Source organism: Parasteatoda tepidariorum, chromosome 5 (assembly GCF_982258835.1).
Source record: "Parasteatoda tepidariorum strain Cologne lab strain chromosome 5, Ptep-v5.0, whole genome shotgun sequence".
NCBI lineage: Eukaryota > Metazoa > Arthropoda > Arachnida > Araneae > Theridiidae > Parasteatoda > Parasteatoda tepidariorum.
Window position 1 is genome coordinate 14599785 of NC_141759.1, and position 23932 is coordinate 14623716.

A 23932-nucleotide genomic window follows, 5' to 3' on the forward strand; every position below is an offset into this window, starting at 1 on the left:
TGGTTTAATAAATTCAATTTATTAGGTTTTAATCCACCACTATTTCTACATAATTTGAAGGCTTATATAATTCTCCACTTCGTCATAATTAGGTTAAATTAAACCTTTTAAAAAGTAAATAAAATTAGTCAATTATTTGCAAATTTTAGTTTGTAAATAATTACCATTTTTTAAATTATTTTGGCGTGTCCGGAGCAGTTGGCATCTCTGTATACGGATCAGCCAAAATACATGGCAAGTTAAACGTCAGATTTCACATGAATGTTTTGCTGTTGCTTCTAAAATGATAAGGTGTAATGGATAGTTATGTTTCTGACATTTCTTTTCCGATATGAGTAAAATTATGGTGTCTCCATTTTGTGTCTCGAAATACGTTACTTCTTCGCATTGTTCTGTTCTAAACGCTTATTCCCAATTTTTACTTTAAAACGTGTCACGTGAACTGCTAATGACTTACAAAAACTTTTCGGAGCACTTTGTTATTGAACCAAGTAATGGCGCTATTAACCTTAGTAAATATTTTTTGATGCTGAACTGCGTGTTCATTTTTCATTTGAATAACCCTCATGCATTTGTCTTAAATGTCAATTAATATCTAAGAATTTTCTAAAAACAATCAGGTATGGAGACAATTTTCTTTAAAAATGGTTTTAAACATTATGTTAAATAACAGAAACGATCAGAATTTAAAATTATGAATCCAAAAGTAAACGAATTATTCGTGGTGCTGTATTTAATGAAATATTTGCGCTAAGCACAGATGAATTCAGTCTTGTACTTTATCATATTCCTGTTTTTGTAAGCGTTTGAATCATGACTTGATGCACTAAAAAGTCCATATGAAAAATGACGTCAAATATTTACAGGATATTTGGAGCATTTGTGACAGATGCCATAGCACTTGCAGCTTTCGCAACAAAAGTAGACTCTCTTAACAATCCTGACCATATTTTCGTCAAAATGATTAAAGAATGCAATCAGGCATTTGATATAAAGCGGGTTATTTTCCTGAGTAAGTATACTGCAAAATATCTTAACTTTCTTTTGTTTTTAAAATATATGAGTATCCAACCCTTACAAGATTATTCATCAAATATTATTTATGATTAAAGAATTATTTATCAAACATTTTCATTAGGCACACTTATCGATTGATCAAAAAATAGAATTATAAGAGAGTGAACAAATTTTAGTTAATGTAAGTTATAGATATAGAGAATATGAATTTATTTATTGATACTTTTATGAGAATATTCGTTAAAACCATAAAAATATTCTAGGAATTGAGGAAATATGTTCCGGGAAAATATTGTACATAATATCCCAACAGCTTCTTCTCTTCTCATTAGAAGGATAGGATACATTTTTTACACACGTACAAAATTCTAATGTGAAAGTATTCTATGAAATAGGTTCTCTTATCAGCTTTCTCTCATACCTTGGATACACTTTTCACACAAGTACAAAATTCTATTCTGAAAATATTCTAAAAAGTATGTTCTTTCGTAATCTTCTCATTGAAACGCTTGGATACACTTTTAACACACTTACGAAATTCTAATGATTATCGTTTGTAAATTAAATAATATAAAATTGTAGGTCTTACGGGTGTGTCACATTCACTTCTATTTTCGAAATTTACTTCTAATAAATTTTCAGTTTAATGAAATGGTAATTTCTTATTCATACATCTTACAGTTTATATAATTAGTTCAGGATACGTTCATTGTTATGGCGAGATTCGAACCCACAACTCTACTACAGAGCGGTTTGTGGAATGGCAAGCTTTAATTTTGCATGTACCCGAGCTTTAATTTTGCCCGCACTTTTAATTTTTAATATAATGGTAACAAATTAGCGCTAAAGCAAATTTATTAACGAAAATAACTTTAAACCTTTGCTTACGGTATACCATATTGTACCATCACAAGTGGTCCACGTGTTGTACCATCCGTAAGAAAAAGGTTAAAATACATGGTGTGATATCAGATCGATATATTGCCATTCATTTTATTAACTTATACTGGGGTGAACACCGTAACCCTTTCTTCATTAAAATAAATTTCTCTTTTATTTTGGAGGATGGGTGGAAGAATGCTAAACGAACGGTGTGGAGGGAGGTTTACTGGCTAAAGAGTGAAATAATAAAAAAAAATAGTAGTGTATGGAAAATACAGAAATTTTCAGAGAAATTTACAGAATTTTCAAAGCAAGGTAAAGAAAATACCTAATATTTCAAAATATGTCTGGCATTTCTTTTGTAGGTGTCATTCCTCGGCGACTGCAGGCATATTTCAGGTTAGGAGCACTGAAACCAATGGATTTCTTTAAGAAAGTTGTTGTAGAAACCATCAAAGAAAGGAGAGAAAAAGGAGTGGTAACAAGCTTTTAAAAACTGTAGTTCGTTAATACTTTTGTTTTTGTGTCAAAAACTTCATCGATCAAGAATCAACTTGAGTTTAAACTTTACTAGATAAAGAACGGGAGTGGATGAACCATACAAGTAACATTTGCAAAGAGCTTAAATGATTGTAAAAAGAGAAAGAGAGGTACCCGAACTATTTTTATGAAGATTAATTAGAAGATGGGGCTAATAATTATTTCCTTCATTTTATTTACCACTACCTAATTTGGAACAAAAATCATGCAAGCATACTCAAAACTAAAGCCGATTAATGGCTAAAGTAAAACTAACTGGGCTATGTAAAACATGCGCATAATGCCCTGATTAATCGGGGATAACCCTTAAAACGTCACTTCCCTGCTATATCCTCTATGTTCCTTCTGTATACTCATACTCATATGTGATGGTTATCTTAGCATCAGCCCCGCTAGGGGCTCTAACTAATTCATCTGAGTGGAAATAAATAATAAATCGCCGAAGCGCAACTGAAAGGTGAAAGTTGGGGTTCAGTATCTTTTACTGAGATAAAATTAAAATGAAGTAGTGAGATTGAACAAACAAGTTTAAGAGAGAGAAGAGGTTTTGCCTTCGAGGTATTAACCCCGAGCTTCTCAGGTGCACAGTAACCACATAGCCTTAGAGAAAAGGAGAAATACATAATAAATGCTCAAAATTATTTACAAGTATTTACAGCTATTTACAAAATTTACGGGACAAAACTCCGTCGGATAGGAAAAAGGAGGTTGCCGGGCTATATTTTATGTTGTCTTTGATGAGTTCAAAATCAAAATTTTTAAAGTAATTGCACGTATGACAAGAGAGTGCATCTCTGAAGAAACTTGCACATAGTTCAGCTATGTGCTCATCTATTTTGTTGATTTTTAACTCTCGTCTTAGATCTTTCATTCTCATGGATCTGGGGGCTCCAGTGATATATCTGATGAATTTATTTTGAGTAATCTCCAGTTTCTTTTTTTGAGTAACAGTGGTTGTGCTCCATGCAGGGGCTGCGTAGCTGATGATCGGTCGAATGCATTGCAGGTATAGCGTTCGTTTTGTTTTGAGTGATAGTTTTGAATTATAGTTTAATATTGGTTTCAGAGATCTATAGGCTCCTTGCGCTTTGCTAAGAATATTTTCAATATGGGTATTCCAGTTTAAAGTACTAGTAAGAGTGACGCCTAGGTAGGTGGCCTTTCGAACTAGTGGTATTGCATCATTGAAAAGAGTAATATTTGGATAAATGACTTTCTTTTTACTTGATTTCCTAATAATTAGCAGTGAAGATTTAGTGGTGTTGATGGCTACCTTCTATTTTGTGCACCAGTCTTCGATATGAGGTATGATATTACTGAGATTAGTAACTGACTTCTTAGGATTTATTGATCTGCTCATAAGTGCTGCATCATCTGCGTAGAAGGCTGAGGTGATGTTTCTCATATTATTAAAATTTGGAAAGTCCGCTGAATAAATTAGGTAGAGCACAGGGCCAAGAATTGAACCTAGCGGAAGAAAATACTGTATTGATCTTAATATGAAAGGTTCTGTTTGTCAGATAATTATTAATTAGTAATATTAGATCTTTGGGGATATTGAAATTTATGAGCTTATATATGAGGCCCTGATGCCAGACTCGGTCAAAGGTTTTGGCCACATCCAACATCAGGAGCGCTGTTGTTCCTTTTTTGAAGAATCCTTGGGTAATATTCTCAATAATTCTCACTAGTCTTTTTGTATAATCTGGGATGCCAGACTTTTATACTTTATGGGAAAACTTCTTCTAGTGGTAGCATACTGTATGTGTGCTTGATGTTCTTTGAACGAAAATTTAATTAAAATATTTTTTACACACCACTACTTGTAAATGATTTAAAACTTGTCATGAAACACCACTTAGTAACATTTTCGTTCTGAGGTTTATATTAAACTGTTAGCAAAATTAACCAGAATTCTGAAAGCATAAGGTTTTCCTAAACACTATAAAAGATTTTGAAATGGCGTAGTAGTTGGCAGCCATATAAAACATATATACGTGTGTTGCAGAGATGACAACTTACTCCGGACAGCAGACAAATATTTTCGAATGGTAGTCTTTCAATGTGCGATCGTTAATTTAGTAAATTCGATCTATATGGTATTTAAATACCACTTCTTTTAAATTATTGAAAGGCTTATGTAATACGCCACTTCAATGCTTATGAGCCTATGAATGCGAACTAGTAACTGTCACCGAAAGGTTACCGGTACAGCTTCTATCAAGCCAAGTGCATATAAGTCATGTTGAGCGTTTTAAAAAGTCGGCAAAATTGGCTAAAATTTTAAAAAGTTTAGTTTGTAGATCTCACCCCTTTTTATAATACAGTCAGACCTCGCTATAGTGAACTCGGTTTATAGTGAACGAAATGTTCGGTCCCGTGCCTTGCTATACACGTTATAATGTTATTTTTTGTGGATATTGTGAACCAATAAAAGTGAAGAAGTTGGATCGAATGAAATTTTTTCTATCTTTGACTGATATTTTTCTTCATTTTTTTGTAATAATCTTGAAATTTCCACTTCAAAATAAATAGATATACCGACTTTTAAAACCATCTATAGAGGAGAATGTAGCGATAAGTATTTTTTCCTGTTTGATTCTTTTATCTCACTTCCCCATCCCTAAACATAACAAGCAGATGTTTCCAACCCAGGTAGATGATGCACCTGTAAGGTGTCAGTGGGATCAATATGCATTTTCTGTCAGAGGGAATGAATAATTATTCATTTTTCTTCAAAGGGTTGGACACTAATCTGTGTTGATAAAGCCTCATTGCAACTCCTTTTTGCTCTCAGTTCAGTTAAAAAAAGCTTGCAAACCAGTGTCAAAAACTATGGCGAGTAGTAAACGTAAAACGTTCTCCATTGATGATAAAATGGGCATAATCAGAAAAATTGAAAATTGATGTAATCAAGCTGATATTTTCAGGGAATATAAACTCTCCAAATCTACAGTCTGTCACAGCTGAAATAATAGACAATTTCTGCTCATGAAAAAAAAATTACATAGCAGAAAAAAGTTGAGAAAAGCAGATCACAAGGATGTTGAAGAAACATTACTGAAGTGGTTCAGCATTCGAAGAAGCCGCAATCTTCCAGTATCGGGACAAATGTCGATGAATTTGCAAAGTGATTTTGTGAGACTACTTTTATGTGCTCGAATGGCAGGTTAGACAGGTTTGAAAAGCGGAATAACAGAAATTCAAGATCTGAGAGTCGGGAAGTGTTTCCATATTTGATATTCAGGATTGCTCATCAGCTAAAGATTACTAATTTTTTTTTGTGCGCTAGACGAAGAGTTGTAAAAAATAACGCATTTTTTTACTACTACATAATATTTTTCAATCATTTATTTGAATAATGTGTAATAAAAGGGAGGAGTATGGGAACCATTAATTAAATTGCCTGCTTAACGGATATAGTGAACTCCCGGTTATAGTGGACCGAAACTTCGGTCCCTTGAAGGTTCACTATAGCGGGGTTTGACTGTATTTTGTCTTATCCGGAGCAGTTGGCATCCATGGTGTGTGTTTAAAAAAAGTGGTCTGTGTTAAAAGGTTTGGTGTTCAACAAACAATTATTTTGTGGTGATTTCGACTGTTATGATTTCCAGTTTTTCAGTTTATTTATTCATATATATTCATATTTCCCACTCTTCCTAGAATAAAAACATTTTCCTCCTTTTTTCCAGAGGTATGATGACTTTTTACAAAGTTTGATGGACGCCGTGGAAGAACAAAAACCTGAAGTGAAAAAAACGGACACAAAAGAAGAAGAGGACGTACACGATCAATATGGTAGTGTAACGAATACACAGATGCCAAAACAACTTAAGTATAAATGTAGGTTTAATTATGAATATTTTTATTACGTTAACGGAATTTACTTTAATTATGAATAATGCGAATAGTTTCGCTAAACCGCATTCAAAGGTGCCTATTTACTCCCGACTGCGAATAAATATTTTCTTGTGGTAGCGTTTTCAAGTATGATTCCTTGTTAGTAAGTTTGATTTATGAGTTTTTACTCACCTCTATTTCTAAATATATAGCAGGGTTATGTGTAACGCCGCTATGCTTTGCTGAACCTTTTAAAAAAGTTGGTAGAATTAACTGAAAATCTACAAATCTATATTATATAAAACGCTAATACGTACGTATGTATGTATGTATCAATAAAACCGATGATATTTCTTTTCTCGCGCTGGCAACAGTTTTCATTTTTACTTGATTGGATTCGGCGCGCAAGAGCACGTAGTGAGCAACCAGATAACAATAACCAGAGTGAGCATTATCAGGTTGTTCAATTCAGATTCATGCACTAAAAACATGACAATATTTAATTTAAACTCAATTAGGAATTAATTAATTAATTAATTGAAGTGAGAATGCTTTAAAAGGCCGCTGTTGAATTGATACTTTTCTACTGGGAGCTACCTAAACGTCTAAAAAACGTTTAAGTGTTTGTATTGAATGCATTGAATTTTTTTTATATTTCGCGTTTATTTAAGCATTGAATTTTTAACGCGTTTATTTAAAATGCAGAATATTAGTGAAGCAATATTTGATAATTTATTTTGCTAATATGTTTCTTATTTAGCTAATGTTTTGATTTTTTCACCATGTACAATCTAAATAGCTAATATACTTTTTTAAAAGCCAATAAGAACATTGGTAGAATTCTTCTACATAAGTACAATACTGTGTCTTTGATGATAAAATACTATGTCTTTGATGATAAAATACTATGTCTTTGATGATAATATATTATGTCTTTGTGCTAGAACATTGTGTTCATTGGCGAGCGAGCGTAGCGAGCCATGGTTCACGGCGTGAACCACATAGGATTGCGTAGCAATTCTCGGGGGTTGGCGAGCGTTAGCGAGCAGGGGGCAGAGCCGCGATTTTACACATTGTCGACTCCCGGGCACTTCTTGGCACCCTATTTTGAAATTCGCCAATCTTAAATTCGCCAAGTCGGGTTTCAAATTTTCTCGCGAAAATCTTCGAATATTAATTCGCGCATGTTTCACTTGCGACATACGATTTAAGAAACGCATGAGTGAACATGAGGTGTGAATAAATTTAGCTGCTTTAAAAATTTTTGTGTATTATCATTCTCTTTTTATTCGGACTTCCTGAAACACATATTTATTTCTTACTTTTTAATTTCCTTTTTAGGATAAAGTTTTGTTGTGGGTGTAGGATATATGAGTAGGGTATAGCTTTTTAATTATTTTTATAAAATTATTGCAAATAATTTATGGTGTCTTTACCAAGTATGTGGACACAATATTCTATAATGCAGCAGGGTTTTGTACCTTATTGTTTAGTTTTTAGAACCTTTAATTTAAGTAACTACACAATTTATGAGTTTTAAGCATTTTCTTTTTATATACGTGTAATGATGAGGAGATTGTTGCTGTCAGCTTTATACATGAATTTATTCTTTTTTACTTTTCTGACATTGATATATATGATTAAATTTGATGTAATGATTCCCATTTGCAGTGCCAACAATATTTGCGTCCAAACAATTGTACTTAGATTTGACACTTTTTTGTAAATGTTATGTCCCAAACGATAAATTCCTTCATACGTATTAGCCAACTCCACAGCTTTGGTAGCAAAGACTGAAAAATTTGTAGCAGTTAAAGTATATTTATGATTACAATTTTGATTAAAGAAAACTGTTTATGATTTGTAAAATAAAAATATAATGTAAACAGTAAGCATCAACTTTGACATTCTCATATCATAACTGTATAACAATATAAGGACAATCTGTTTATTTATTTCTGATTCATTAAAGACAAGATATTGAGTCAATTAAGAGAATCTTAACAATTTTTAAATTTAATAATTTTCTTTAAGTAAAGAAAGTAGTTTTAAACCAGTTGGGTTGAAAGGCTGAGGACTTACACTTTTCTCAAAAAAATTAATCGATGTTATGATAATAAAACAAAACTCCTGCGATCAGTTATCTCAGCAAAAGTAAGATTTTTATTATCAAATAAGAAACAATTATTACCATTCTGCAAGGAACAAATAAAATAAAATAGGTCATACAGTTTTCAGACTCACAGACTGCATGACAATCCAAGAATAAATATTTGAACTTTTAAAGCAAATAGCATACAATAAAAGCTATTGTGTAAAAAAAGATTAAAAAACAAGTTGTTACAAATGAGACTATTATATGATTCCAGCAACTGAAAAATTCTTTTGGAATTTTAAAGACTAATGAAGACTATTAAATAATAACAGAAAAGTTTTCTGTGTCTCTTTTGTCTCATTTTTGAAGCAGAATTTAAATTAAAATACACATCTCACTTTTTCTGATTCTGCTTTTCTCTGAATCTTTCTTATTAAAATAGATGAATCGTGTTAAATTACGTTACCTTAAGTTAGTAAATGTGTTTTCGCACTTAGGAGGAAAAAAAGGCCGAATTTTAGATTGATAATAAATGTAATAATTTTCATAGTATTTTTTCCATATCTTATTTAGAAGCCCAAAAACTGAATAAAAAAAATTATAAAATATATAGACCAATTGTTGAGTTAAGCTGAAGTTGTTATAAAATTATGAATAAAAAGTTACAAGATGGATATGTTATGAAATTAATGAAGCATAGAATGAAAGGATAAATATATATAGCAAAATATATGATAAAATTAATTAGGAAACAATTAAAACGAAGGTGAGTAATTTCAGATATATACAAATAATAGTGATAGAAGCAAGAAAAATGGAAAATATCGGAATTTTCCCTGACGAATTTAAGAAACATTAAAAAAAGTTAAGCAGCCACAACTTTAAGTTTCAATATATATGATTTGATGTTATAAAAAATAAATTAACTATACGAAAATAGTAGTGAATATGTCATAGATTTGTTTCTTTATGTCATGGCCTCACTAAAAATATTTTTTCTCCTTGTTTTCCTAATAGCACGCATTTTACAGATAATATTTGAACAAATTTAATGAAAATATTTTCAAATTTTTTTAAAGACTCTCTTATGAAGAAAATACTGTCAATCAAAAGTTGTTCAGTATAAAATATATGCAATTTTTTTAAGATATTGTAAGCATTTTGAAGAATACATATTTTTTCCAAAATAGAAATAATTGATAAAACCTTGTAAAAATGAAGGAAATGAAAATAATTATTTTTGAAACTGAGTAAAAGTTTTTTTAATACTTTTATCTTTAAAAATATGTACACTTAATAATGTGATGATTTATGTAGGGAATTACTTTTTTAAATTTTGTTTATTAATTAAGATACTCAAAAGAAATTGATTATTCTGAATAATTGACTATTTTATTACTCCAGATTTTTATTTAATTTACAAGAATAGTTTCTATTTGAAATTTTTTTAAATCGAAATATGTATGTAATCAACTGAAATAATTGTGTGTATGTAAATTTTTCTTCCTCTTTCTTTAAAGAAGGACGAAGTATTTTGTTCTCGTTATTTGAATTTTTCTAGTCTTAAACGAGGATAAAATTTTAACTTAATTCAACAAGCAACTTTTAAAAATATCCATGAGCGCGAAGATTCATTTATGACTTTTGCGAGTGCTGTATTGAGGCGAGCGTAGGGTTGCCTCTGAGTGAGGGTTACTAGATGAGGCGGTGAAACAGTTGACAAATAAAACCGCGGCGAGTGGAGGTGCCCGGGAGTCGACAATGTGTAAAGTCGCGGCGGAGCCTCCTAGTTTTAGTTAATAGTTCTTTACCGTTTTTAAAATCAATTTGTAGAACCCGGAGCAGTTGGCATCTCTGCTGCATTACAAGCTTCCTTTCTTTCTTTAAACAAAACTGGGTGCCTAGGCCGCGCAGCGGCCCCTACCCCATTCATCATGAAAATTATATACAGTGAATAAAACATTTTGAATTATGTAAAAATGTGGTAACATTATAATAAAGTAACCATGATTAAAAGTATGTACAAACTTGATCGGAGATTTGCATTAATTGCCATTGAGAAATGAATACGGCCATGATTAGATGGATATACATGAAATCCGAGCTTTATCTGTGATATTTACATTAATTGCAGTAGAAATTTGAAACTGAGCATTAATAATTGATCATAGCATATATACACAAAATCGTGATTCAAAAACATGAAATACATGCTTAATCTGTGATATTTACATTAATTGCAGTAGAAATTTGGAATTGAGCATTAAAAATTGATGATAGCATATATACAGAAAATCGGGATTCAAAATCATGAAGATTCTACATAAATTTTGCTAAGCCTTAGTGCCGCCATCTTGTGTGATCAGCATTCAAAAATATTAATTTGTATAGTAATAGAGATACTAACTAAAGTTCAAAAAAAGAGTTCAGGTTTAGTCCAAAAGTGATATTATTCAGGAGTGGACTCACGCATGATTGTTTGCAGCTGTTGTAAAACTTCTCTGTTTTTTAAAAGTTCTTTGATGATTGAAACCAGTCTATGGGCTTCACCTGTCGTTGTAGATGGAATTGTAGCTGTAGTTGCACTAGAGCAGCTCCTTTGGGGACGGATGCTGCATCCCGTGTGGTTGGCAGTGTGTGCCTCCCCACAGTTGCAGCACTTTGTTTGTGTAGTTATGACCTTGTGGCACTCAAAAGAACGATGGTCTGCGGCACATTTGAGACATCTTGGTTATGAGTTGCAAATTCGCTGCGTGTGACCGTAATTTTGGCAGTTGTAGCATTGGATTGGGCTTCTCCGGCCGCGGAACCTTTCAATTTTCACCGGAAGGTAACAAATATTGGTAACTGAGAAGATTTGTTGATTTTGATCTGTTTCGATTAGTATTGTGAGAAAAAGTGGGAGAAGCCTGTAGGCCTCGCCCACTTTTCTATTGAAGTGTATTACTGTTTGTGTTTTAATGCCTGTCTTGGCCAATTCAAGTATGTATTGGTGGCAGAAGGAAGTCCATGGACTTGAACTTTAATATGCTTGATTGGTAGTTCTGTTTCTGAAGTTGGGGGATTTTATAGACGTTGTTGAACAGCAGACCGATTATTGAGTTTGCGACTACCAATGCTCAACTCCGTAGCCTAGTAATTTTGAACCTAATCCAGAAGACAAGGGAACTCCTGGATCAAATATTGGGGAAAATTTGCTTTCGTGGAGGACTTTTGATTAAACTAGCTCGCATTTGCTTTACATGGAGAGGAAAACAACCCACGGTTAGCCTAGTGACAAAGGGACTCCAACCCATGATCCGTCTACCACTGAGGATATTATACGTTAGCACTGTGGTCAGTGCTAGCCGGATGCGAAATTTATATCGACTTGCCATTACTGGGATTCGGGTCACTTCATTGAAAAGTTAGAGCGCTATCCCCTGAACCACCATGGCTTGCAATACCGACATTGTCGTTAACAGTTACATGAGATAGAAAATCATGCTATGGAGTTTCCAATAGTTTTTTGATATTAAGGATAGTGTCCATTTTTTGATGCTTTTGCTCTGTTTCTGAATTATCACTGTAAGAAAATTGCAAAACAGATTAAATTTTATTGTTTTACCTATAAGTGCTTAGTAGGGTCTGGAAAATTTTTGTTTTTACTAGTATTATTATTCTCTCACAAATGTATTGATAATGGTGAGCTGATAATGTTAATTGATATGTACCTACAAATATATTGATAACGAAATGGTTACCATTTTTTTTATTTCGATGCTTTTTGTGGAAATTTACTTCAGATTGTAGAAAAGGAAAACGATATTTGTTTATGTACCACAACAAAATATTAATTATAATTAATATATATTTTAATCTTCCGCACTCTAGCGATGTTGGATAGATAACATTGTAGATTTAAATAATACATCCGCCAGTGAAAATTTCAGCTGGTAGATGTAATGAGCACATTATGAGAGTTTAATCTTAATCAGCGGCAGGACATAAGGCATAGAACTTGACTCGGCCTATAATCCAAATGCTAGCTGTTCTGAATAATGATGAACTCATCATCTAGTTTTGATAATCTATCCCTTTCTAAAGCCGTGGTAAGTATCCTTTCCACCAATTTTTTAAGGCTATGGTGAAACTTTTACCACTTTAAATTTAGGTTTCCATTTGTTAATAACTTCAGCTTTCTTGAAGTGCGTTTAAATAGAATTGGCAACCATTTGTTAATTTAAGAAAACGTATAAAAGTTATAAAATGCATTATTCTTTTTGAAGATTGTAGCATTTATAAAATTTATTTTATAAATAAAGAAAAATAAAAGTCAAGTTCCTAATAGGTAGTGTTAAATAAAATTACCACCAAAAAATGGCTTTTCTATAAACTAAATGAGTTTTTTTTTCTTCTATCAATTACTATTCTTATAACTATTTCAATTCCAAAAATTTAAGATTTTGGGGACAGTGTTTTCCAAAAGAACTAATATTTATTATAGATCTTTTAAAAAGCAGGGTTCTCTTATAATTTATTATAATTGCCTCATTTTATTTCCAACTGCATAATTTGAAATCGAAATTCTGCAATCATTATGTGAAAATTAAAGTAAAAGCAAAACCAATTCTGTTACATTAATCATACTTATATTGAAGTGACTACTTTATGTTATTTTCGCCGATAAATAAATTCTCCTGAAAATGTCACTTACCTGATTCATCCACTAAGCTTTTCATATATAATCCACAGAATTTACTTGCATAGTTTCTTAATTAACGTTTCAACTGAGCTTAAAAATTTTTGCGATTTATTTATTTTTTTAATATATGTACTTTTTCAATAATTGGCTCAAAAACACACGCGTTAATTAAAAATTAATCAGAAGTTTGCACGCGATAAATAAAATTTAAATTCATTAAAATATCCGTCACATTATTAAGTTGAGTGACAATGTTTCGGTAAGCATTTGACTCCTAGGATACATTAATGTATCAAGCAATCACATTAATGTGTGAAGCATTTTACTTTATTTCAATTTTGATTTAAATCTACTGTAATATATGAAGTTATAGCATAGGTATTTTATGTAATTGTAGTGAACTAAAGTATAAATGTTGAAACAAATTGATTTTTTTTATTGTTTACCAAGGCTTCATTTGTCCTTTGGAACTATTACATAACTAACTAGACCAATTTATATGCACTGATGACCAAATTCTTTTAAATCTAATTTACAAATCCCTTATACCCCATCTTAGCTACCACAGGTACATGCATTTTCTGGAACTGCGGAAATTCCGCAGATGTTGGACAGTATGCATGAAGTAGTAGTACTATTTTTTTTAAAGTATACAACTTCTTTTTTAGGGCTGTCAGAAGATGAACTCGTGGCTCAATGCATTCTATTTTATTTTGTTGGATACGAAACTACAGCTTCAACGATAGCTTACATGGCGTATGCATTAGCAACAAACCAACAATGGCAAGATAAATTAATTGCTGAAGTGGATGAGGCGTTCAAGAAGCACGTGAGTACATCTTAAAACAATGCCAAGTGTGTGAAAAATACTTTTTTTTTGTCAGAAGATGAGAAGTGTTAATCTGTATCATAAAGTTATGCATCATAAAGTGTTAAGCTGCATCATATCGTGTGAGTTATAAATAAGAGAGTGTTCCCAAATGTCCCCCACAGTGATAACAAACTACTCATAAAAGCTATTTGAAATTTTCCTGATTTCACAAACTTTTCAATTTTGATTATTTTCATTTAGCATGCATCGAACTTCTATAGATACTTGAAGTTTCTATGCCCTTTCGGTGATCATGAAGAATTTAATAATAATTCTTTCACCCTTTCAATACGGCGAAAAATCAGACCAAGTGCTCCCCATTGACGGGATCAGTTATTTTTCCTCCAAGCGATTATTAGATAAAATAACTTTCATGCCCAAAAGGTTGAAGGTCTTGGAGACGCATAAGCGTCCCCATAACAGCACACCACCAATAACAATTATTTCACAAGCTTCACTGATGGGACAGCATATGTCCCACCGTAAGGACAAAGCATCTAAATCCCAGGACAGGGTATGTCCCGGCCGGAATTCTAGAGTCCATAACTCATTTTTATTGACATTTTACTTAACATTTTGATGATTATTTTAGGCAACGTTTTTTTTAATTAACATTTTCATGTACATTTGTGTTAACATTTTTGTTAACGTATTTATTTATGAACACTTTTCGAAATTAACAGTTATAAAATAAGAAAGGTAAAAAATTGAAAAATTTGAAAGTAGTGGTGGAGGAACAGCAGTATCTAAAGTCTGGATTTCTTGAGGGGGTGGTAGGGCTGGAAACAGTTCTTGCACAGTGCTGCTACGTTGCAAGAGGTGCACACTATTTTCGAGAGTGCCTCTTTATTCATTTTTACGCACCATGCACATCTATTGTGCGTTTTTCCTTCAATTGGGAAATGGTTTCCAACATTGAAAAGTTGTTGATGATGATGATATAGTTTTGGAGGAAGAGGGCCTTTGCTTATTGACTTCCTTGTTCGCATTTCCAAATGTTCTTTCTTTCCATTTCTATACTTTCGTTCGTACATTGGGCAGTGTAAATGGAAAAGCTTTTGGGAAAGATCTTGAAGTAAGAATACACTTTGGTGGCTTCGTTGCCAATAGAGAAATTTGCTTGGCCCTTGATGAAACTATCTAGTGGCATTCGTGGTGCAAAGTTAGTTGAAAGTGACGGTGGATTCTAGTTCTGGAGCTCAACTTCATCATCAAACAAATCATTATGATTGGGTGACACGACTTCATTGCTGGTCTCCTCTACAGTGTTTTCCGAAGGCTCACTAATATAAGCGAGCTGTCCCAACTATTTTTCAGGGTAAATTCTTTTTTGACTCATTTCGACTCCTTATCAGAGGAAGGAGCCTTCGAATAAGCCTTCAAATTGTTTAGAAATAGTGGTGGTTGAAAACCTAATAAATTGAATTTATTAAAACAATAATCGCAGTTAATAAACTACCGCTCGAAAATATGTATTCGCTGTCCGTAGCAAGTTGTCGCTTGCTTGATTAGATCTGGAATGATTGACGTGAGAAATTCATGGACTCAGAACGATGAGACGGCCTTAAAATCGGTTTGGAGCCCAAAGTGGGCGTTATTTTCTGTCCTAGATATTTTTCAGTAACTGGGACATATGTTGTCCCAGCCGTAATATCAAAAATTTACCAGACATGGACAGCACATGTCCCGTCCGGTGCGAAAGGGTTAAAAAAGAAAGGAATACATTTTACAGTATAGATTTTGCCGCTAATTTAAAAATCTGATGGACCTCTGGGCCGTCTGGTAAAGAGATATACTTGACTCTTATGCTGTTTAAGAAACAGAGGTTGCTTTCTTTCTTTATTTGCACCTGGGCCGCGCAGAAGGCCCAGATCCCATGCATCATGAAATAGTATTAAAAGTTTAAATAAAAGACAGTTTGAGTTCAGCAGTCTATGGGGTGGCAGTAAACAGAGGTTGCTTTGAAACGGTGGATGTTTAGAAGTTAATAGTTTTACACTTTTAGTGGTTTGCAATATTTTTGTAATAAGTGTTACTAAATTGAGTGCACTGTGTAGGAAAGGGAGGATTAACTCTTTAATCAGTTCCAGTAATATGAACTTTTATTTCAACTGTGCATGAAACCTTCAAAATCACAAAAACACTCTTAATATTATCTGACCGCAAAGAATTAATCCATTTTTGTTATTAATTTAAGTATAGTTTTGTTTCAGCATCATGGCATTTACTTCTACTAAAAGGAAGCATGTTATGATATCTGAGAGAGAAAATGATAACATATGGAATAGGAATATAGCTTTACGAAGTTTGAAATAGAATATTAATAAAGGTAATTGAATTTTAAAAAAAAGCTAAAGCTTCAGATTAGATTCCATTTGTACTAAGGGTTTAAACAAAAAAAGAGCTAAAAATTATTTAGAACATTAAGACAATTAATTTTAAAATAAAATATATTTATACTTACTCGAAGGAATAGGCAATTATTACGTAGTTATATTTAATTAAAAAATATCAATTTTCGGAGTTTATTATGAAAAATCAATCTAATACCTACGTTAATAATCCATAACCTATACCTGAATAGTTCGATTAATCGATGAGAGTGCTGTCTCAATTATTTCGGATTACTGAGGTCTTGCTGTTTAAGAACGCATAAAAAGAAGCTTTTTATTGTTTTATAATAGGCCATTAAACAAAAAATTAAATTTTTAAGCTCTATGTTTTTTAGGGCGAAATTGGTTACGATGCAGTGAGAGACATGAAACTTATGGACGCGGTCGTATCAGAAACTTTGAGAATGTATCCACCTGGTTTAATGTGAGTACTTTTTCTCTTTTTAATTTTTTAGTTCATATCGCATTCTACTTTAGGACCTGGAATTTTTTAGAGCCTCGATTGTTAAATTGTTTTACAAAAAAATAAACGCATCTAGAATACTTATTGTTATAATTATTTATATTATAAAAGCAAGCAATTCACAACTCCACATTCAATTAGAAAAAATTAATTTAAGAAACGAAAATATTTTTTTACTATACTATTAATATATTATGAGGATATTAGAGATTTTGAATTTTGTAAATCTGGGTATCTTATATCACCATAATATATCAATGTCTACATTATCTCTAATATTTAGATATCTCGAACTGTATTCTAGATTGATCTATGTATAATTCTAGACATTAGAGGTCTGCTTAACACGTTCACGCCGGATGTTGCGCCTGAAAACGGGACGGAAAAGACAAAATACTGGTAGAAGAACTATTTCAATATCAGATAATATTCGGGAAGAGTTCATCTATTCTCAACAATAACAATTCACTGTATGGAAATTTTAAACGGCGAAGAAGCAATTCAATATAAAAATTGCATCCGTTAAAAACAATTGGTAGTTGTGGATTTTAATTATTCCAGGAAAAAACTAAAAACTAAAATTTATTAGTTACCAATTTTAACTCCGGTGCGCCGCCCGATGAGACAATCCAGCCTGACCCACCGGTGGGTCACCCCGGCGTGAACGTGTTAAACGCGTGTATTTTTCTCTTTTTTAATTTACCTATCTTTATAGCGTGCTTCTTTGGGCCTGGATTGCTTTGCGAAACCGATTAATACACCTAGGAAACGTTGTTATTCTTACTTATACTGTAAAATTAAGCAAATCTCATGTCATGTCCGGTCCATGATATTAAATTACTGAAAATAACAAACTTCTTCTTTAGTTATGCTAGCTGGGCACCTGGGCCGCGACGCAGCCCATATCCCATCTACCGTGAGTTATTTAGAATTGTGTGAGTTCTTTGTGGTCAGCAGGCAGTGTGGTAGCTATGACGGGGAGTCACAAGCACCTTGCTTGAATAAATAGAAATAAAGAAAATAAAACAAAGCAGCTTGCTTTAAACTATATGTGGCTATAGAACTGGATGCAGATTGATGGTCTACGTGGGGAAACGCTTGATAGATCTTCCAATATTGTTGTTGTTGAATCTGATGCTATAGGTGGATCTGTGAGGTCTGTGAGTTGAGGCTCTTGTTTATTTTGATGAATGTGATATGAGGCGTCGGATGTAAAGTGAGCGGCTATTAGTCTGATTTTTTTTAAGTAGTTATCAAAATTGAATATTTGGTTGAAGTTAGCTGTATTGCATTTTTTGGCCATTTAATTTGTGAATATATTGTGATACGGTAGGGATCTTGAGGTCTTTATGAATATTTGTATTTCTGATGAACTATCTTGCACAGGTGATTTTTCTTAGTATCTTGTTCTGGCATCGGTTGAGCTTCTTCATGAGGAATTCTGGTATGGTTGTCCATGCAGGTGAGGCATACGAGAGAATTGGTCTAATCATCGAAGTATATATCAGTTTTCTTAGTTTTAATGATACGTTCTGGTTGTAGATGAGTGGTTGGATTATTTTTGTTGCTGTATTTGCTTTATCTATTATATTATGATGTGTTAGATTTGAAGGGAAAGCAAAAGATAAGTTAGTCGATTTAGTCATGCACAAACTTAAGCTATGACTTTTAAATTTTTATCACCCTGATTCTTATTCCGTATGAATACATTCATGACTCGCCCGCTCCAAAGAGGTAAAGTGTATAAATAATTATAATTGGACCTGAAGGTTGAGCTCAGTGCGCTTCAATAGCTAAAGAGAGCTATTAGAAATTTAAAAAAAATATATATAATAATTTCAATGTTGAATAACTGCAAATTTGAAAAGGGCACTGATGTTTCATGCTAAATATAATATTTTTCATTTATTCTGACTTAAATTAGTACAAAATTATGAAAAAAGTATGAAAAATATAATTAATAAAAGCTCCTAGAGATGATTGAAAAATTATTATTAATTATTAGAAATAAATCTAGGTTTTTTCGTGTAAATTTTTTCTCTCTGGCAACAAACTGGGAAGGAAATGGTTAGGTATCGGTAATTTTTTTTTCTTCTGAGTTAGATTATTTGCCAGAATCAGTAATCTTTCTCTATCTTGGACCGTGAAATTGCAATTAGGTTAAGCTTATTGTCTAATTCTTCCTGCTTTTAAAAAATGCACCTCAAGGTATTCAGGTATGTTATATTTCATAACCCATTCAGACCTGGCTTGCAGCATACCGGACATCAGTCTATATTAACTATATTAATAACCATCATTTTATTATAACCATCAATCCCATAAATTTCGTTTCAGTTGATGATAATGATTCTATTGTTTTTTAGATATTGCTATAAGCCATGTTCAGACTGAAGGCGATATCTTGAAGCCAAATGAATATTTTAATGAGTGAAAAGTATTGAAATTGATAACATATTTTTGTTGTTTCAGTTATTGTAAATATAGTTCATGAAATCAAAATTAAATAGTTAACCATAAAATTTACAAACACTTTCAATTAAAAAAAAATATTTAAAAAACACTAGTTTAAGCGTGAAAAATTGGTTCATACTTTTCAAACCGTTTAGTTTCCCAATCAAAAACTTTTAAAATTTGAAATGAAATTAATTTAACCCCTTAACTGCCGCGGGCGTATATATACGTCTCGGCCAGACGATATGTTAACTGCCGCAGGCGTATATATACGCTTTCCCGAAGTACGATGCTTTGCATTGCGCTGCTATAAATAGAACTACACCCCTACTTCAGAATGCAGTAAAATGACCTTGAAAGTGTTTGCTTTGCAAATATATTACTAATTTTGGAGGAGGGGGAATGGGAAAAGGATGTTATGGAAAAGTGATATGGTATTAATCGTTTGCTTGTCTCTTTTTGAGTAAGGTCGGGTTCATTCTTTTTTCGATTTCATTCCTCGTGTGTATTTGGTGCTTTTTATTCTTTCCATCAACGTCTTCAAATGCATCGCGAAAATGTGCTGTTTGTTCAAGAAAAAAATTCGTCGTGAATCCCGCTATCAGTGCAATGAATGTGATGTTGGTTTATGTGTACAACCATGTTTCAGGATTTATCATACAACAGCTAAGTTTTAACATCTTTTATATTGTATTTTTATTATTTAATTTAAATTTTGTATTCTCTTTCTTTCCTTTTTCTTGTCTTGTAAAAGTAAACTGTTTTTAAATTGCAACGCGTGCATCATTTTACCCCACCAAAACACCGCGTAAGAAAGTTCACTTGAGCGAAAAACGGTGGCACTGGGGAGTGAATCGCGTAAATTTTACTCGGCAGTTAAGGGGTTAATCTTTTAGTTTTATTTTATTATCCTTCTTTTTCAGGACAGCACGAATAACGACATCAGATTACAAGTTAGGTGATACAGGTATAGTTTTAGCAAAAGGAATACCTGTGCTTATTCCACTGTACGCAATGCATTACGATGCCGAGTTTTTTCCTGAGCCCGAAACTTTTAATCCCGAAAGGTATGTTTCATTTTAAATGTGAAATTTGTGATGATTTTCATTTTGAAATAAGCAGTTACAGTTAAAACCAGTCTAAACATTGTTCTTCTGCAAACATGAAAGCAAAAAAGACAATAGATAATTGAAATATTTTAATTGTTATAAAAAATGAACATATCAAACGCAGACGAATTTAAAATGAAGTAAGTTGCTTCTTTGCTTTCTGAAAGCAAGAATAAATAGATGTTCTAAGACAACAGGAATATACCCTTACTCCTCATTTACACAAGGTCTGACATCAGGCTCGTGACGTCACAAGAGGAGCAAAAATCTCCGATTATCGTAGCCTTCTTTCAGACAAGCACTGACGGGTGAGGAAAACTTTAAATCAGGCCTGAATTCAGGCGCGGGATAAATGGATCTATGCCTCACGTGCTTATTTTTCGTCAGTCTTTTCAAGGTGAGGTTCTTAACATCAGGAATGATCTAAATTTGACCCACCTTATTTCAGGTTTGTTTATGGATTATAATGATTTTTTTTTCACTTTCTATATGCTAATTACGAAATTGGCGTAAAGTGTCACGATGACAAGAAGCCACAGTTTTCTAAAAATAAAAAGCGTGTTTTTTCTCTTTCCAATTTTTAATGTTTGAAAAAATATCTCAACATTGCATTTCTCTTTCGAATAAAAAATTACAAAAATTGAGAATTATTTATTGATTATAATGATTTTCCTCTAATGAAAAAACTTTGGCAAAATTGGACATTTTTAACATAAATTTAATATCTTAAAGTTGATATAATTGCACGTTCCCTTCCTGCACTGAAAGAGGCATTTCTCGCCCTTGAGTTGGCTGCAAGGCAAATGGTCTTGGTCATAAATGTAGATGAAACAAAATATATGTTATTCTCAAGAAACAGAGTCCCAAATCCTATCTTGAAATAAATTCTTATAGATTTGAAACAGTGAGGAGTTTTACTTACTTAGGATCAATTATTACCATTGACAACAAAATTACTCCTGAAATAAAAAACCGACTATTTGGAGAATAAGGCTGTCTATGGGCAGTGAGGATTTAGTAATTCTAGGTTTCTTTCAAGGAAAACAAAGTTCTTAATCTACAAAACTCTTGTCCGGCCAGTTTTGACATATGCCTCTGAAGCTTGGACAATGACAAAACTGGAGGAAAATTGTATCGCAATTTTTGAGAGAAAGATTTTGCGGGGCATACTTGGTGGTGTAAATGAAAACAATAACTGGAAAAGGATATTTAACTTTGAACTGTACAAGATTTATAAACAACCTGATATTATTAAATACATAAAAATAAATAGAATGAATTGGATCGCCCACGTGATTCGAATGAGCGACTACAACACAATAAAAAAGATACTGCTTTTTAGATCCACTGGAAAGAGAACGCGGGAAAGCCCACGGTTGAGATGGGCTGACTCAGTGGAGTCAGATTTTCTTGTAATTAATGAAAAAAATTGGAAATCAAAGATAAATCGGAGATAGTCGTCGTGGAGAAATCTTCAGAGGAAGGCATTGGCTCACATTGGGCTGTGTGGCCAACTATGATGATGATGATTAATATCTTGAAAAATTTATAAACTTTTTGTCCGGTCTGAAACCTAAATCATTCTTTACTGCTAGATGGTGTGTATTTAGTTTGGAATTATAGCTTTGTTTCAAGTGTGAGACATTTAAAATGCGTCTTTTTTATTTTCTTCGACAAAAGCTGCAAAAAATATTATTTATGATGATACACTTTCTGTTTTTTTTCGTATTTATTTGATTTAATTATTCGCTTCTAGGTTCATGGATTCATCTAAGGTTAAACACCCACAATATACATACTTACCATTTGGCGAGGGCCCACGGAATTGTTTGGGAATGAGATTTGCTTTGTTGGAGATCAAGTTATGCATGGCTAATATATTACATCATTACAAATTTAGAACTCATTCAACAACAAAAGTAAGAATTTTTGTATGTTATAGATAACCCAAATCATGTTTTTTTTTCAGTATTGTTTTTTTTAGGTAATGTGTTAGACAAATTAATAAAAAAAATTACTTGTTATGAACCAGTATCTGTAGTGAAAATTTTTTGTATAGACCACTTTATGTTTCCTGTTATTGATGAGTTGATAATAAATATTGGATAAGACATTTTCTTAAATAATTCGGAAGCTAAAACAGTGGGGCCACAAGTAGAAACGTCTTGAGGCAATTTATGTAGCAAAAGAGATAACAGATTATTTTAATATTAGATTTCACATTCTGTTTCAGTTGTATACTCGAAATAAGGAAATCTATTCCAAATCAGTGTCGTTTAAATAATTGTGTTTATTACACAGTGGACGAAATGTTTAGTTAGAAGAAAATGATTATACAAGGTAGAGGTGATGTGTTTGGGGTACCAGTGGTCGGAAAAAAACTACAATTACTTTATTACAATAGTAGTTAACTAAAATTACTTTTTTTTTAATATAGGAACTGCAAACTACTTTCGAAATGTAGTCAACAAACTTAACTGGAGAACACCAATATTCAAAGTTAGTTTGAATATAATATTGAAAAGCATGAGGAGGTATTAAGAAGTTTTAATTCATGTTTTTATGAAATTATTTTTTATTCTAAGGCACTTATTATGAATTTGTTCTTTTAGCTTTACGCTATGCTTTTTTTAATCAGTATGGTTTTCTCTCCATGCTTTTCGCGTCAGTAATTTAAGAAATGCTAGGAAATTTTCAAATATTTGTGAATTAAGTGATCAATGCTTTTTTATATCCTCCAAAAATAAAGTACAGTGGGAAAAACAAAAAAAAACGGACCACCCTGAATAGCTTTCGCCAGTGATCCGATCTTCACGTTCTAGGATTCAAATCTTAATGGTTTGAGGGGATGACTGCAGAAATTTCAAAAATTTATTTTTACTAGACCCGCTTGCAATGTGTTAGATGGTAAAATCTGAATGAATGAAATGAAATTTACTGAATAAAAACTAGAGATATTGCAAAACACAAAAATGAATTTATGTTTTTTTTTCAGGTGCCTTTGGAATACAAGAAATACTCAGTGTTCCTCAGTGTTACCGAACTACCTTTGGCTTTAGAGAAAATTAATCCAAGTGCGGATTCAACATTGTAAAATTGAGAATGCGCACTGCTTCATATTTTCACCTGTGAGAAGCCGGCATATTCAAGAAAATTAAAAAAAATAACTCTATACATACTTCTTTTTGTAAATATAACTCACTATAATCTTAATCCGTATTAGAACTATTTTTTGTATAAAGGATGGTTTATGAAGGAAAAATAAACAGTACAGAAAAAAAAAGGATTTATTTCATGCATATGAAAGTGATAAATGAAGTTATTTAAAATGTTTGTGTTTAATTTTTTAAATAAAAATAGAAAGAAAAAAATATACAGATTATTGTTTCATTTTCAGTTTTTTGTAATACCATCTAGCAAGTTCTCTAACGTTTATTAACCCTTTGACGCAAATTTATCATGTTTTTCATACTTATTTAACTATTTTGTATTAATTTAGGTCAAAATAATATAATTTACATGTTGCTTACGCCACTACAGCGCCATCTGTCGTAAAGCAGACTTTCCTCACACATTCACTCTCG

The 23932-nt window shown here is 32.3% G+C and overlaps 1 protein-coding gene across 1 annotated transcript in view; it reads left to right on the forward strand.

Annotated features, from left to right (window-relative positions):
• The window catches only part of LOC107443935 (cytochrome P450 3A9), a 36466-nt gene extending 12738 nt beyond the window's left edge, over positions 1 to 23728 (forward strand). Inside the window, exons 7-14 of the mRNA XM_087163428.1 lie at positions 867 to 1012; positions 2265 to 2377; positions 6132 to 6282; positions 13727 to 13887; positions 16658 to 16746; positions 20163 to 20306; positions 22105 to 22267; positions 23344 to 23728. Coding sequence (XP_087019554.1) covers positions 867 to 1012; positions 2265 to 2377; positions 6132 to 6282; positions 13727 to 13887; positions 16658 to 16746; positions 20163 to 20306; positions 22105 to 22267; positions 23344 to 23442 — 1066 coding nt within the window. The 3' untranslated portion in view covers positions 23443 to 23728. The remainder of the gene's footprint in view (positions 1 to 866; positions 1013 to 2264; positions 2378 to 6131; positions 6283 to 13726; positions 13888 to 16657; positions 16747 to 20162; positions 20307 to 22104; positions 22268 to 23343) is intronic.
• Positions 23729 to 23932: the final 204 nt, after the last annotated feature.